Raw genomic sequence first — 15914 nt, 5'->3', positions numbered from 1 at the left:
CTGTGTGCACATTGTATTTTATATGAATATTTTAAAGAAAATACATTATTTCCTATAAGAGCAGTCTTCTTTTTTCAATACCTCCCAAGCCATGTGACCTAGTGACTCCAAACCAATGCAGAATAGTTATCCTTTATGGGACTCATCAGACACACCTCCTTTTATAGTCACTCTATGCACACTGTATTTTCTATGAATGTTTTAAAGAAAATACATTATTTCCCATAAGGAATGGTCTTTTTTTTTCAATACCTCGCAAGCCATGTTACCTAGTGACTCCAAACCAATGCAGAATAGTTATCCTATATGAGACTAATAAGACACACCTCTTCTTATAGTCACTGTATGCACACTGTATTTTATATGAATATTTGAAAGAAAATACATTATTTCCCATCAGGAATGGTCTCCTTTTTTCAATACCTCCCAAGCCATGTGACCTAGTGACTCCAAGCCAATGCAGAATAGTTACCCTATATAGGACTCACCTCTTCTAATAGTCACTGTATGCACACTGTATTTTATACTAATATTTTTTAAAGAAAATACATTATTTCCTATAAGAAACGGTCTCCTTTTTTTCAATACCTCCTAAGCCATGTGACCTAGGGACTCCAAACCAATGCAGAATAGTTATCCTATATGGGACTCATCAGACACACCTCTTTTTATAGCGACTGTATGCACGCTGTATTTTATATGAATTTTGTAAAGAAAATACATTATTTCATATAAGAAAAAGACTCCTTTTTTCAATACCTCCCAAGCCATATGACCTAGTGACTCCAAACCAATACAGAATAGTTATCCTATATGGGACTCATCAGACACACCTCTTCTTATAGCCACTGTGTGCACACTGTATTTTATATGAATATTTTAAAGAAAATACATTATTTCCTTTAAGAAACAGTCTCCTTTTTTCAATACCTCCCAAGCCATGTGACCTAGTGACTCCAAACCAATGCAGAATAGTTATCCTATATGTGTCAGGATCTGGCCCGGACCGTTGAGTTTGTGCCACCCTGGTGGCCATTTTGTGTATTGTCCTGTGTTTGTTTTTGCCTGTTCCCCATGTGCATTTCTGCCTCCTCACCTGTTCCCTGTTATTGTCTTGTTGGTTTCGTCCAGTCCTCTGCCTTTCTGTTAATTGGTATGTGTATTTCTACCCTCCTGTTTCTCTGTTCCTTGTCGGATCGTCTCTCTGTTTCGTGGAGTCCAAGTCCTGTATGTATGTAACTAACTCACTCTGTAATAAAGTGTCACTGTTCTGATCACTGTTCTGATCACTCTAAGGTCGCCTTCAGGCAAGCAAAACGATGCTTTAAAAACATATTTTCGCTGGAAGGGCAGGGGGTACAGGACAACAGTACAGAGACGGCCAAGTCAGATGGGGCTAATGTTATGAAAGTAATAAAATATGGGATATTTTACGGGAAAATATTAAAACAGAAAGACAGCTGGAAAAAAGTTGACAGGTATGTTTCTGACAGTGGGTGACTAGGGCTATTGCTGTTGTTAGAACGGCCTGTATTGCTGTTGTTAGAACGGCCTGCCCTGTAGCCTAGGCCTATTGCACAACATAGGCCTACCATCACGTTACATTATGTACAAATAAATAAATAGCCTACAGCGATCATACCGGCGCTGTCACGCTTGTCAATTGACAGCTGCATTAAATAGACCCACCTATGCATTTTCTATATCAACAAAATGGCCGCTGCGAACGTTATTACCTGATTATTGTAGATCGAATAAGCCTAATATCAGAAGTATCACTTATAGAATGTTCCAAACATTCTCACAATCAAATCATTACAATCCTTGTACTGAGACTATTACAATGATACCAAACATGAATATATTTACATTTCATGACACATGGATACATTATAGCAAGGTAACATCCTATGTCTTATGGATCTGATAGTTCTTGGAACCAGTACATTAGCATTTCATTGGGGGAGGGGAGGGTGCCTTTGTTTAATGCCAAAAGGGGCCACATGGCTAACTGAAACTAGTCTAGAAATTAAATTATTATTAATTTTAACCCTAAAATAATTGCTATCAGTTTGGAGTCAAATAGGGATGTAACGGTATGAAAATTTAACCTCACGGTTATAGTGACCAAAATTATCACGGTTTTCGGTATTATCACGGTATTTTTAAAAGTGTGTTCAATATGTTCAGAAAGCACTGATAGGCCTACACAAGCGATTATTATTTCACAAGCTGAAATAGTTTCAAAAAGTGTCCCGTTCAGTTTTTCATGTTAAATTGGCTATGTGCTTATTGCTTAACTTACCCTACCATGACTTGGAGGTTGCTATTACTGTTATTTGGATCCAATGAGTGAAACCAGGCTTGGAATTTCACCATTCTGGGGGCAAGGCAGTTGGGCATGTTTGGTGGAGGGCACAAAGGCCACATAGGCTATAAAAAATATCAAAGTTGTATAGCCTATTCACTGCAGTAGACCTGCATCACTGTATGAAACATTACAAAAACATGAAACATGACATATTATATAGAACTGCAAATCATCTGAACATCTAATATTTACAGATATCTAGGCTATATTTAACATTTATTTTATATTTGGCCTGTTATGAAATCATGTATTGAACAATTTAAGCACAGTTCAGCTTTAAGAAACTCAAATAGCCTAGATGCATGCTTAGCATTTTGTGATCTACTTTCACAAACTCTTAGTCAGCTGTCCTCTGATTTACCGATATATAGGCGATATTTGTAACATTTATTTTGTATTTGGCCCGTTATGAAATCATGTGGAACAATTTAAACACATTGTAAAACTTAAAGCCCAAATTTGGAGACATCCATGCATGTAGAAATGTACTGCAAATTCAAAAGTGGATTACTCTGGAACGGCTAACTGTACAGGGGACTGCTTTACACCTTTATGTTCGGTAAGGTCTGCTGTTTGTTCTGATATATGGTTTGTCATGTGTTAAACGAAAGGTTCGTGAAGTATTGCACCGAGAGGAATGGGTAGGGAGATGGACGAAAACCTTCAGTAGAATTTATGATTAAATTTAATTATATTATTTACGTTTCTCGCGAACCGTTCAGCACAGCAATTCGCGGCTAACATAGTTTAAAAGCTGAGAAAGAGCTCTTTCATGTGATACTTGCGATGTCTGTGTGATGAGTAGGCTACTTCTCGAGTAGTTCAACTGAGAAGAATAGGTGAATTTAGACGCACTTTCTTTCTTGCGCTGTCACTTTCTCCACTGCGTAAAATAAATTAATTTGCGCTGTGAATGCTAAGATTATTTTGACAGGCCATAGGCTAAATAAAATTCGCTATTAGTAGGATGCAAAGCAGAACATTGAAAGCAGGGCACCAAGGGCACCGTGGCCTGTAAACCTCTGATTTTCAAAGGGACATCACGGCCAATGCAAGGGGCAAAAACGTGGCCGCCGTGAAATTCCTACCCTGAGTGAGACCAAAGTAAGTGTTCGAAATAAAACTTTAGGCTACTGTGTTCTTCTGATAACGTGAGTGGAATGGATTTAATGTGCACGCGAACATAAAAAGACGCAGAGTGCAAATGATACAGTGCAAGTTTTGCGGTGAAAATGTTCCGCCTTTTAAAATCAGGTGTAGCCTAATCCAATTCGCAGTTAAAACCATCAATTAGACAACAGAATCCGTACCAATTTTGCTTCATTGTACCAGGCCTACTGTATGTCAAAAGCAGGCTCGGATGAAGCTGGGAAGGATTAAACACACGGTTTCAACACCGTGATAATCAACCGTGATAATTATGATATTTCAAAAGAAAACGGTAATTGTTATCGTCAACATTTTTATCACGGTTTATCATTATACCGGTAATCGTTACATCCCTAGAGTCAAATGGCAAATAATGTATTTTCTTTAAAATATTCATATAAAAAACAGTGTGCATACAGTGACTATAAGAAGAGGTGTGTCTGATGAGTCCCATATAGGATAACTATTCTGCATTGGTTTGGAATCACTAGGTCACATGGCTTGGGAGGTATTGAAAAAAAGGAGTCACATGATGTCAAAGCTATTGACAAAAAAGACTATGAAGGTAATTCAGAAGGTACTTTATAGACGGTCCCTAAGTAGGTCGGCTGGGAGCAAGTAGACAGGTCATCTGTTTGTACATTGTCTGCAAACACGGGGTGAAACCGGCCGCATTAAAAAAAAATGAATATCTGTCCAATATCCGAATATCAAATATCAAACTAACTTCACCTCGGTCGAGAACCGACGCGCCCGTGTACGCCGCATTGTTTCGTGCATGTTTCAGTTTCCTTTAATGCAATTGAAAAGAGATGCTTCTCGCATGATATAGAAAAGTACTTCACGAGAAGCCCTTGGGCAATGACCCAGGGTGCATATAATACTGAAGTAAATTAAGACAATTAATAAAATAGGGGACAGGTACAATTTATGCAACAGTCATACAAATGTATGACTGTACACCATGTCTAATTATGTAATTGCAAATTATGCAATTGCAGTCAATAAAATAATGTTTATATTAACATGAAAAAATGTACAACAAAGAAAGAAAAAAAATCGTAATCCAGGCATTCCAGTTGTACATTCCGACTAACTGGTCAGACGACATGTAACTGACATGGTCTTTGGAACATGGTGGACGAATGCATGTTTCTGAAAAGGAGTATTTGGTTTGTGAGGACTTGTGTGTGTGTGTGTGTGTGTGTCTGTCTGTCTGTTTGTCAAGCGCGCGCGCGTGAATAACACCGCTCCCCCTCCTCCCTCAAAGTGCTCATGAACTCAAAATAGCACAGCCCAACAGTTTCAGTGCGGCTGCTTTAGCTACTCTGACGGGGAGGTCAGACGAGACGCGAGGCAACAACATGCGCTCGCGGATGATGAAGCGTCTCCGTTCCTTTGCGCGCGGCTCTGCCTCACCTGGACAGAGGCACTTGGAACTAGGACTTCTGTAATCTACGCATGCACATATTTCCTGCAAAGAAACACTTACTTTGTCGCTCTTAGCGAGGCAACCATGCACGGAGATGGGGAAGGGGACGTAAGAGTGTCTAGTTTTTGTGCGTCTGGACACAGCCGTAGCGCATTATTACATTTGTTCACCTGACCAGGCTCATGGAGACTCCAGCGAAATACTTCTCATCCGTGCTCGCCTGCAACACCATCCCGTTCCCACTTGGAGTGATTATGTGGAACGTGACCGAAACGGAGGCGACCTTAGATACGAGGAAAGACTTGGTGGTCCGCGCCGTAACGGGGTGCCTGCTCTCCGTGCTCATCCTCTGGACGCTGCTCGGGAACATTATGGTGTGCACTGCCGTGCTCAGGTTCCGCCACTTGAGATCCAAAGTGACCAACATTTTCATAGTTTCCCTGGCAGTGTCGGATTTATTCGTTGCTGTTCTGGTGATGCCATGGAAAGCAGTCGCCGAGGTGGCAGGTTACTGGCCGTTTGGTTCCTTCTGTAATATTTGGGTAGCTTTCGACATCATGTGCTCCACAGCGTCTATCCTCAACCTCTGTGTCATCAGCGTTGATCGCTACTGGGCAATATCAAGTCCTTTTCGATACGAGAGAAAAATGACCCAACGAGTGGCCTTTGTGATGATTAGTCTGACCTGGACACTGTCTGTACTCATATCCTTCATTCCGATCCAACTAAACTGGCACAAAGCCAGCGTGGAAATTATCGGCCCAAACAACACCACGATGGAAGAGCCAGTCGAAGAGAATTGCGACTCTAGCCTCAACAGAGAATACGCCATCTCCTCGTCTTTGATAAGTTTCTATATCCCTGTGGCGATTATGATTGTGACATACACCCGCATCTATAGGATTGCTCAAATACAGATAAGGAGGATAGCATCTCTGGAGCGCGCGGCTGAGCACGCACAGAGCTGCAGGTCGAACAGACTCGAGTGCCAACACCACAATACCTTGAAAACGTCCATAAACAGGGAAACCAAAGTTCTGAAAACTCTTTCTGTGATAATGGGTGTATTTGTCTGTTGCTGGCTACCTTTCTTTATTCTGAACTGCATGGTTCCTTTTTGTGATAAACCACCCACCGACCAGGAAGCTGGACTACCGTGTGTCAGTGAAACTACTTTTGATGTGTTTGTGTGGTTCGGCTGGACCAACTCCTCTCTAAACCCCATCATCTACGCGTTCAATGCAGAGTTTCGGAAAGCCTTTGCAAACCTGCTCGGTTGTCGTAACTTTTGCTCCACTACACCGGTTGAAACAGTGAATATAAGTAATGAACTTGTCTCATATAACCAAGACACTTTATTCCACAAAGAGATCGTCAATGCGTATGTGAACATCATCCCAAATGTCGTGGACTGTATTGACAACGAAGACACCTTTGACCGGATCTCACAGTTTTCTCATAATAATGAAATAGCGACCGATTCGGTTTGTGACTTAAACGACTGCGAAACAGATATTTGTCTAGACAGGTTAACACCGTTCACTCCAAATGGTTTACACTGACAAGTCCTTGGCATCACCAGATGCGTTAAAATGGTGTCGTTCTGGTAATATATTTTGATATGTAATGTTGGTGTTCTATGCTTAAATTGACGTCGTACGTGAAGTGAACACCTGATACATCTGTGTTGCTATTCTTCTTTGAAGGTTCAAATTCATTAGGTTTTTTATCCGATTGTTTTATATCAGATCCGAGATTGTCAGTTTGGCAACAGTCAGAATCTCACAAGTTCATGCAGTCAAGGGTGCAATGTGTACAATTATTTAAAGACCACCAACATGATAAAAAGCTATTGTATCCTGACATCCATCGCCAACAAATCTGCAAAATTGGAAAGCCTTACGTCACCACCTTTAGACCTTTAGTCGTTGTTACATTGTATTTTCAAAGACGCCTTATTATCTTTGGGACTGAGTGCAATATGATTTCGAAGGTAACGTGTTGTGTTTTCTGTGATGTTTCACCGAGAAGGTTGCCAAATAGTCAAGTGCCCACTAAACACTCTCTCTCTCTCTCTCTCTCTCTCTCTCATTCTCTGTATCTCTCCTTCTCTTTCTCTCTACACTGTCATGTAACTCAATGTTGCACGCTTGTCCTTGGTATATGCAGTGACCCATACCTCACATTCCATTCAGAAAATAATTATTGTCCTATATCTGTACAATATTGCTAAAGCAACAAGTAATACAAACACAGACGAATTTCATGTGAATGTTATGAATTACAGTCAACAAAGAGAGAGAAATTATATAAATATGGAGTGAATTATTTTCTCTACCATTGGAAAAAAAACATCTTTGCTGATGAACAAAATCCTGGGGTTCTCTCTCTCTCTCTCTCTGTATTTGACTACAGATTCATTCAATATGTCCAACCCTTACAACCAACTTGCAAATGCGATCATAGTTCATTGTGATTGCGTGAGATGAAGCATCCCACTTTATCATTCACTTGGATGTAAATTTGACCTCACTCTCTTCCTTCATTTTTATACTGTACTGATGACACAATATGAATGTATGCTGTCCTTGAAACAGTGGTGCACCATCTTTCTAAAAATAAAGCTCTTTACACAGTCAAATCATTCTGTTGTGAACAGGCACTGTTTGTATGCATTCATATACAGATAGATTATTACTTCAACAACTTCAAATTGGTTGCCTCTGCAATTCTATATTTAGCACCAGATTCACTCCCAATAGAAGAGGCATTCTTGATAGACTTTGCAGGCAAACTTCTGTCCATGACATGCTGAGCCTCAGATTGTCTTTCTTCCTGGTTTAAAAAAGTGTTACACTTAACATGGTCAACTAGGTTGGATTTGTTGCTTCATGGTCCACTGGTCCATTAGAGGCTTTAAAGTTCAACCTTCTCGATGGAGGACAGAACCTCTCTGGTGAGTCTTGTTGGGAGAGGGAGCTCTTGCGTTTGATCTGGTCTCTTGTGCTTGTTGTTTTCTTTTATCCACCTCCACCACCTCATCGTCTTATCCTCCATCTTTGAACAGGAGAGAAAGAGATGTCTGGCATTACATTGGACTCTGGGATGACAAGATATTGGTTTGGAGGAATGCGATCTGGCTCTAGGGGGAGGATTTCTCTAGCCGTCATTATTTATATGTCAAACCTCTCCCTGTCTTTCACAGTCCTTCCTCTGTATTTTCCCCTTTTTCATTTCACTCACTCTCTCGTCTCTCTCTCTCTCCCTCTCTGCTTCTCTCCTCTCTGTTTTTTTTCTCTTCCATGAAGCTGACAATTATCTCCGGTGCAGACTGCACTCTCCTCACCTAACACCAACGCGCTCTCATTGTTTGGTAGTCTTCTCTGTCGGGCCTCCTTTCTCTATCTGTCCAGCCCAGAATCTCTGCACTTTTGTTTTTAAGCTCTATTGCCTCTCTGGCGGGCTGGGCACCCATCTATGTCATGTTCCTTTCAGAAGGCTCTTTTTTAATGCTAGCCCTTCTGTCCAGAGAACAGGCCCATCACTACCCATCACATGCATCATTGAGAAATGGGTGCAGACGCTTATTGCTCACTGGGTCAGTCATGCTATGAAGGTGAACAAGCAACTTTAGATGGTGCAATATTTCAAAATGTTTCTCTCGGCATCCAGAAAGCTTTGTTGATTACAGGATAAAAATGGGAGATTGTTTGGAAGTGTGATTTGAAGCATAAGACAACAACAGTCTTGAGACAGAGATTTGAGAGAAAATTAAATTGAATTGATTGAAATTCTTGTCTTGGGTTACTTCATCAGGTCAAGATCTCCCTGAATGTATAGGAAAATGACTTACAGTATTATCTGGCCCTGCTAGCTACAAAGCCTACATCTACACTGGTGATAGGGACGCTTACACTTGGGATGATGTTGTTCACCCACAGATCAAACTCAATGTTAACTTCATGTTTGGAAAGAAAATGTATCTCTCTTAAGGTGAATTAAAGCAGCTTATTTGTTCCTGTTCTTCTATAGACAAATTAGTGCTATTCTGTTAAGCCCATTACATACACATCGACCTGGGATAACCCCCCCCCCCTCCGGGAGACAATTACATTTCTGGGGCCAGCTGAAAGAGGGAACTTGACCCAGCCCACACACCCCTGACAGCAGATAAGTGGTGTGGAAATGTGGGTCAGTCTCAGGTAGCCATTTCCAAAGCAGGATGCACCGTTACATGCATAAGAAATGCACAACAAATATGATGGCTGTAGAACAGGAGCCCTTCCCTATGACTCAGACGCTTAGTTTTAGGTTTATCAATCAGAATTGTATTACGCATATTATATGCTAATGAGGTAATGAGTGAGATTCAATGCAGTATGAACAATTAATTTAATACAGACAATAGACAATACTATTTCATAGTCACAATAGTAGTGACAATACTATTTCACACAGAGACAGTGACTTCAGACAATTAATGGCTAAGAAGTGAGGTTGAATGGAACCAGTGCTCACGTGATTCTTACTTGTGTTTTGTTTCTTCTGATTCCTTTTTTATGGACAATGAAGGAAGCCTGTATGAATCCTCCATTTCTTCTCTGTCAGTATGAAGCCATTATAACGATCTCACAATGCAATAATAGCTAGCCATCTGCACTATTGTGGGCTGTCACTTCTCCATGGAGACGAGATAGAGAGACCCCTGCTCTCTACCCAGTGGCAGGGCTTGTGGCGCGACATGAGTCATAGCTGTCCATCGTAGAGGACTAGCAGCGGGACTGCTGAGTTGCAGAGGCCAGGATGTGAGCCGTGCAGGTGGAGAGCTGTGAGTGGGACACACATTGACTTTTACTTCCTGTCGTCAACACTATACTCCTGACATCCAATGGTGAATGGAGAAAACATCAACAAGTTGTTGACTTTTGTGATCAAAACCAGCTAGTGCCAGCTAGCACAGTGTCACTACCGATGTGCTATCTTGCCAGAGCAATAATGATGTAAGGGGAATTAGCTAAACCGATAATACCAATGTGCTGCTCACAATTCATTCCTGTTTTGGTAATAGATTATTTTCAGTCTGAATTTACAAAAACTTCATTTAGTGTCTAACTCATGAACAGCATTGTGGACATCGGTCAAAGACTGACACTTACATTGGACATAATGTTTAGTATCATTCTTTGGTAACTAAAATTAAAAGTGTCCAGCTGCCAATTCAATTAGTGCACCCCAAGGGGCACACAACATATGTGACTGTAGGTCCCATTGTAGTTTTTTTGTGTTTGCCATGTTGATGATGGGGAATCTTATCTTAGGAAGTGATGCATGAGTAATGGGATTAGAGATGCTCGAGACAGACAGCTCTTTATGCACCAATTTTAATCTTGAAGATGGGTTTTAGAGAAGTACATAATGCTTCCAAATGTAGCTGTCACAATAGCATACAAATGGCCCTGTCCTGCTTGAATAAGCCTTTTTTCTTCTGTGATCGAATGAGAGATCGAATGATGTGGATATCATGTGACACTTCCCTTGTTCTCAGTGGCATTGTGCAGACTGTGTGCTGTGATCTTCTGCATAATATGAGAGATTGCTTAGCTAGAGTCCTGACCCTGGACGTTAGGGAATTCTACGCCGCAGAAAAGCTCGTCTGAAATAAACAAATATAAGAGCGATGGTAGTAGATGGTGGTGGGGTTGGACTGATTAATTTAACCTCTGTGTCAACACAGGCTGAAAAGGGCTGAATTAGTCTGCCAACTGAACATGGCACTGAATATGGAACAATGACCAAATAAGTCTATTATCATAATGACCATCTCTCTCTCTCTCTCTCTCTCTGTTTTTCTATCTTTCTCTCATGCTATCTGATTGACACACACACACACACACACACACACACAAACACACACAGAGCTAATGTGTCCTTTTTCCATCCAACTGATACATGGTACTGCTTGCTTGAAACCGGAGACCTCAGACCGGTATCTGGTGCTTGAGTCATAGCGGAGGAGAGGAGGACAGGAAGAGGGTGTTCACGTGTGACCTACATCCCTCCCGCAACCCTTAAATACAAATCACCTCAAATCTCCCTCTCTCACTCTCCCCTAAGAGCCTATTATCTCCATTTCAGCAGCCAGCTAGCCAGCCAGGCCCCTGCACAGAGCTGCACTTCAACAATCACAGGGAGATTTATTAGAGTAAATAAGATCAGTGCGGTAATGTCCTGTATCAACACAGCCGAGTTTGCGTGGACCTGAAGAGCTGTTATCATGGACACAGGGGACGAGGCGATCCACTGAGATCCTGGGCTTCAGCTCTCTTCTTTTCTCTTCTCTACATTTCTCTTTTCTTCTCTTCTCCTCTTCTCTTCTTCTCTCTCTAATTTTCTCTTTTCTTTCCTTCTCTTCTCTTCTTTTCTCTACATGTCTGTCCATCTCTCTCTCTCTCCCCCTCTCTCCCTCACTCGCTCATGGCCCAGTCTCTCTCTTCTTTGCTGTCCTTCCTGCTGATGCTCAGATTAGACCGGCTCATTCCATCGGTGCGGCCTCCACTGGTGATACAGTTCTAGACAGACACAATTCCCCACTGAGCTCTCTGCCCATTTTCTTCACAAACGACTCACAGCGTGGCTTTTTGTGGCTTCATCTCCTGAGCAGTGCCTGAAACGCCTGGCGCTTGAGATAAACACAAATATCCCTTTCTTAAGATACAGAGCCAGCTCTGAACTGTCAGCTTCTTTTCGGAGATTGTGGCGAAAATATATTACAGAAGACTTATAGAGACTTACAGAGACTTATAGAAGTGCATTAATACCTGTGGCAGGTTAAGGAAAATGTAATGTAAAGCCTGGAGGCATTAGGGCTTTGTGGAGGCGCGACCGTGTGTTATTGAGGCAGTCAAAACTGTTCACACAGAAGTGCACTGGGACGACACTGGATATGCAGCCCATGGTAAACTGTGAATAATACATCTGATCCCTGTTGAACAGGGGATGGCCTCCTGCTCTGCTGGGGCTTAAGTAACCAAGAAGAAGAGCCTCCGCCTCCATCTCCACCTCCACCTCCGCCTCCACTCTGATAGATTACCAGGCTCCGAGTGACTGCGCTGTTTCAGCGGCGAGACCGCAACCCGATCTCCCAGATCACCGGCTGTCATGTAATTACTGATCTGTGATCATTTCTCTGGTTGGTGATTGGCTGAGAGTGGGGAGAATGTCAGGGCAGTGATTGGCTGAGGCTGGGGAGATTCTCAGGTCGCCTCCTTGGTGGGCTCTGGTCCCATCTCATTGGGTGTGCAAGGTGCCGTCATGCATGTGTAGATTCATCTGTGACCCCCTCTGATGTATTATATGCAAACATCTACTAAATATGGATGCCATGGTTTATTAAACCGCAATTTGGTGATGTTGCTTGGTAATTATGCTATGCTAATGGAAATTATATATATTATCTAAAATACATGAGTAGTGACACACACACACACACTCTCTTCTAGCAGATTTGCCAGCCATCTGCAGAGTCCCGTTCAGGATCAATGCTTTCTATTCAGGGTCACTAAAGACAGATTATTTGTCACACCTCATCTATCCTAAATTACATTTGACACTCCTGGATTTAACATTCAATCATGTGTCTAACCTGGACAAGATGACTTGGTGGTTGCCAGTAAAGGCTCTACCAGCAATCTGTTCAAATGTTGATGAGAATAGTGTAAACACACCCACTATTAGAATTAACGAACGAAAGCACAGAGTTGATGACACCATCTGTAAGAACAACAAAGTTGTTCCTCTGTACACTATTCAGAAAGGATTTGCATTTTTTCCTGCCAGCACAGACTTACACAGAGAGAGAGAGAGAAGAGAGAGAGAGAGAGAGTGAGTGTGAGTGTGAGTGTGAGTGTAGTGTGAGTGTGAGTGTGAGTGTTGAGAAGTAGGGTTCCCACCACATGAATTAATCTGAACCATTATGTGCAAAAAGTCGAATGCAAAGTGAAAAAGAATGTTTAAATGAGACGTTGCTCGCTAAATTACACCATTGTTGAGGAGAGACCATTTTCATGTCTGTTCACCATAAACATGTCCAGTGAACTCTCTGTAAGCACCAAGCCCACTCATGCATCTACTCTAGTGTAAACAGCACCAAGCCCACTCATGCATCTACTCTAGTGTAGACACTTCATGTTGGACAGTGTTTTGTCTGACCACTGGGTCTTGCAGCAATATGATACAGGCTGCTTTTAAAACAGCTTCATATGTTCTTCTTGCAAAGTTGATCAAATGCATGAAGTGAATGTGTGTGAAATCCACCTAATTTGGTGGAATGTCAATTAATGTAACTGTGAAGTACTTTTAATGAGGTTGCAGTCATGTAATTACATAATGTTTTTTATTCATACAGTAAAACATCATGACATGCGGTAATTAAGTGTTACTTAAGTATATTATTTGCATTCTTATTATAAAGTGCTAACTATAATGGTTATACAAACGCATTCAACAAGATTAATTAATTCCATTCAGAGGTGTTCTAGGATTATGATTGTTTTCATATGTGCTCTGTCAGCTGTGTTATATTGTTTTTTCACAAGAATAATTCTGCTGTACTGTATTTATAAAAGTGAATCCCCTTGGGCAAACAAATGGAGGGGGTCTAGGAAGATGTTAGTGACACACATTAAAGTGAACACAACTGTACACAGAGAATCCATCATGAAAATTGTTGTGAAGTTATGAGGCTTTGCCAGACACAAGGGCAATAACTTCATTAGTAAAGTTAGAAGGCTTTCATTTTTTTGCTAACTATTCTGAGTTGTCATATTTATTTCTAATAAACCCTAAAATGGGGTGTTTTTTCAGAGCAATTTCTTCGGCCTGTCAACCTGATAGTGATATATAATAATAACTAGATGTACCGCAGAGCGGTACAAAATATGACCGCCGCCCAGTCCAGCACATGTTTTCCACAAAAATAAGTCACGCTGAAAGGCATATATGATTCTAACTGTCTCACTGAATTGCATTATGCACACTCAATTCTCACTGGTATCTAGACAACAAGTACCAAAACATGATTAGTTCATAGATTTCACATGTAAAATACATTTTATCTAACCCCACCCCCATCTTGCCTGTTCATAATTCTGAGAAATTCTTGAATTGTGTGCATGTGTGCGTGTACATGTTTATGTTTATGTGTGTGTGTGTGCGTGCATGTGCATGTGCATGTGCATGTGCTTGTGTGTTTGCCTGTTTATGTGCCTGTGTGTGTGCATGTGCATGCATGCGTATATACTGTATGTCTACTGTGTGAGTATGTGTCATACGTAGGATTACTGTGAATGTATGTGTGTGCGTGTGTATCTGTTTATGCACATGTGTGGATATGGAATGGGTTTACATGACCCCTGGAGGCAAACATACAGAAAAAAATGGTCATCCTAGGCCCTACAGTTCTCAAGATATTCACAGAAAACTGTGTCTGCCCTACCCTCCTTTCGGGGGGTCCAGTCCAGCGGGGGGGCTACAGATCAAAACAAAAAACGATGGTTCCATGCTATCCATGTGGGGTTACATGCCCACCAAGTTTCTTGTACCCCGGTCTTTCAGTGTCCCGGGAATCCTTGTTGCTGTACGGTCACTAAATGTACACATAAATAATTTTATTGTAAGGCCCCCCATGAACGAAAGTCCACGAAACTTGGCATGCATTCGGAGGGTGTCATAATGATCCTACACTTTCAATTTCGTGCAGTTTTGACCATGTCAGCCAGAGATATTGTAATGAAAACACCTAATGTTTTGCTTTTTTGTGTTTAACTAGGTGGCGCTATACATGAAATGAGTGGTTATGGAATGGGTTGACATGGCCCTTTGAGATCAACATACAAAAAAACAAATGGTCCTCCTAAACCCTACGGTTCTCGAGATATTCACAGAAAACGGTGTCTGCCCTACCCTCCTTTCGGGGGGTCCAGTCCAGCGGGGGGGCTACAGATCAAAACGAAAAATTATGGTTCCATGCTATCCATGTGGGGTTACATCCCCACCAAGTTTCGTGTACCCCGGTCTTTCAGTGTCCCGGGAATCCTTGACGGAAATTTGGACATGTGGGAAAAAAAAAAAAAAAAAAAAAAAATTCTGACTAAACACCTATATTACCGCCGCTTCGCTGCGCGGCGGTCATAATAATATAGCCAGACCACACAAAAATCCACAAAGCACGCCTGAGTTATTACTGCATGGATTAACTGCTAGACTATGGTGATGAGGGTTATGATAAAGCTTTCTTCAATCGTCTATGGGTTTTCCTCTTTTTCTTCCAAGCTCTCTCTCTCTCTCTTTCTCTCTATTTCTGACATGTCCACACACACACACACACACACACACACAAACACATACACACACACACACACACACACACATTCCTCTCCTCCATTGTTTGTCTTCTCTTGCATCTCTAATCTCCATCTCCCTGAGCGTCTACCCCATCTCTTCCACGTCATCTCCCTGAGCGTCACCCCCACCTCCTCTACCTCATTTCCCTGAGCGTCACCCCCACCTCCTCTACCATATCTCCCTGCGGCCATCGCCATGAATCTTTTCCTGGAGCTTCTTCCCCCCTCAAGCACTCTCACCCAAGTAGCTCCAGACACCTTAGTGTGGGATTCACAAGGGAATCCAAGTTGTGAAATCTCACAGAACAATCTCCCACCCAGCTATTGTAGCTGAAAGACACCATAGGCCTACCTAGGGCTACCCAACCCATTATATAACCCCTGACATGCTCTATGGGACCGAGCTCCAGTACAACAACCTGAAACAAACTCTAACATATATGTTTGGTATCTGCAAGTTCTGATAAAAAAGTGTTTTTGGTACTGTTAGTAGAGCATCCTCAGTGTAATAACACACAGCATATGAGGCTGTAAAGACACTGAGGGCAAGGAGTACAAAATG

General features: G+C 41.7%; 1 protein-coding gene across 1 annotated transcript; it reads left to right on the top strand.

Moving 5' to 3' along the window:
* Positions 1–5134: 5134 nt before the first annotated feature.
* On the top strand, positions 5135–6514 carry drd5a (dopamine receptor D5a). Its single transcript, XM_076292836.1, has one exon. The coding sequence runs from the start codon at positions 5135–5137 to the stop codon at positions 6512–6514; it is 1380 nt and encodes a 459-aa protein (XP_076148951.1).
* The last annotated feature ends 9400 nt before the right edge of the window (positions 6515–15914 follow it).

The sequence above is a fragment of the Alosa pseudoharengus genome, unplaced genomic scaffold (assembly GCF_046254945.1).
Source record: "Alosa pseudoharengus isolate Yale_2024_CS ecotype anadromous, Long Island Sound unplaced genomic scaffold, YU_APseudo_1.1 YU_APseudo_1.1_scf_19, whole genome shotgun sequence".
NCBI classification, from domain to species: Eukaryota; Metazoa; Chordata; class Actinopteri; order Clupeiformes; family Clupeidae; genus Alosa; species Alosa pseudoharengus.
This window is presented reverse-complemented; position numbering and strand designations above follow the sequence as displayed.

What these genes read in the sequence shown, in the direction of transcription:
- drd5a (XM_076292836.1), top strand. Translation starts at nt 5,135, where the DNA reads ATGGAGACTCCAGCGAAATACTTCTCATCCGTGCTCGCCTGCAACACC.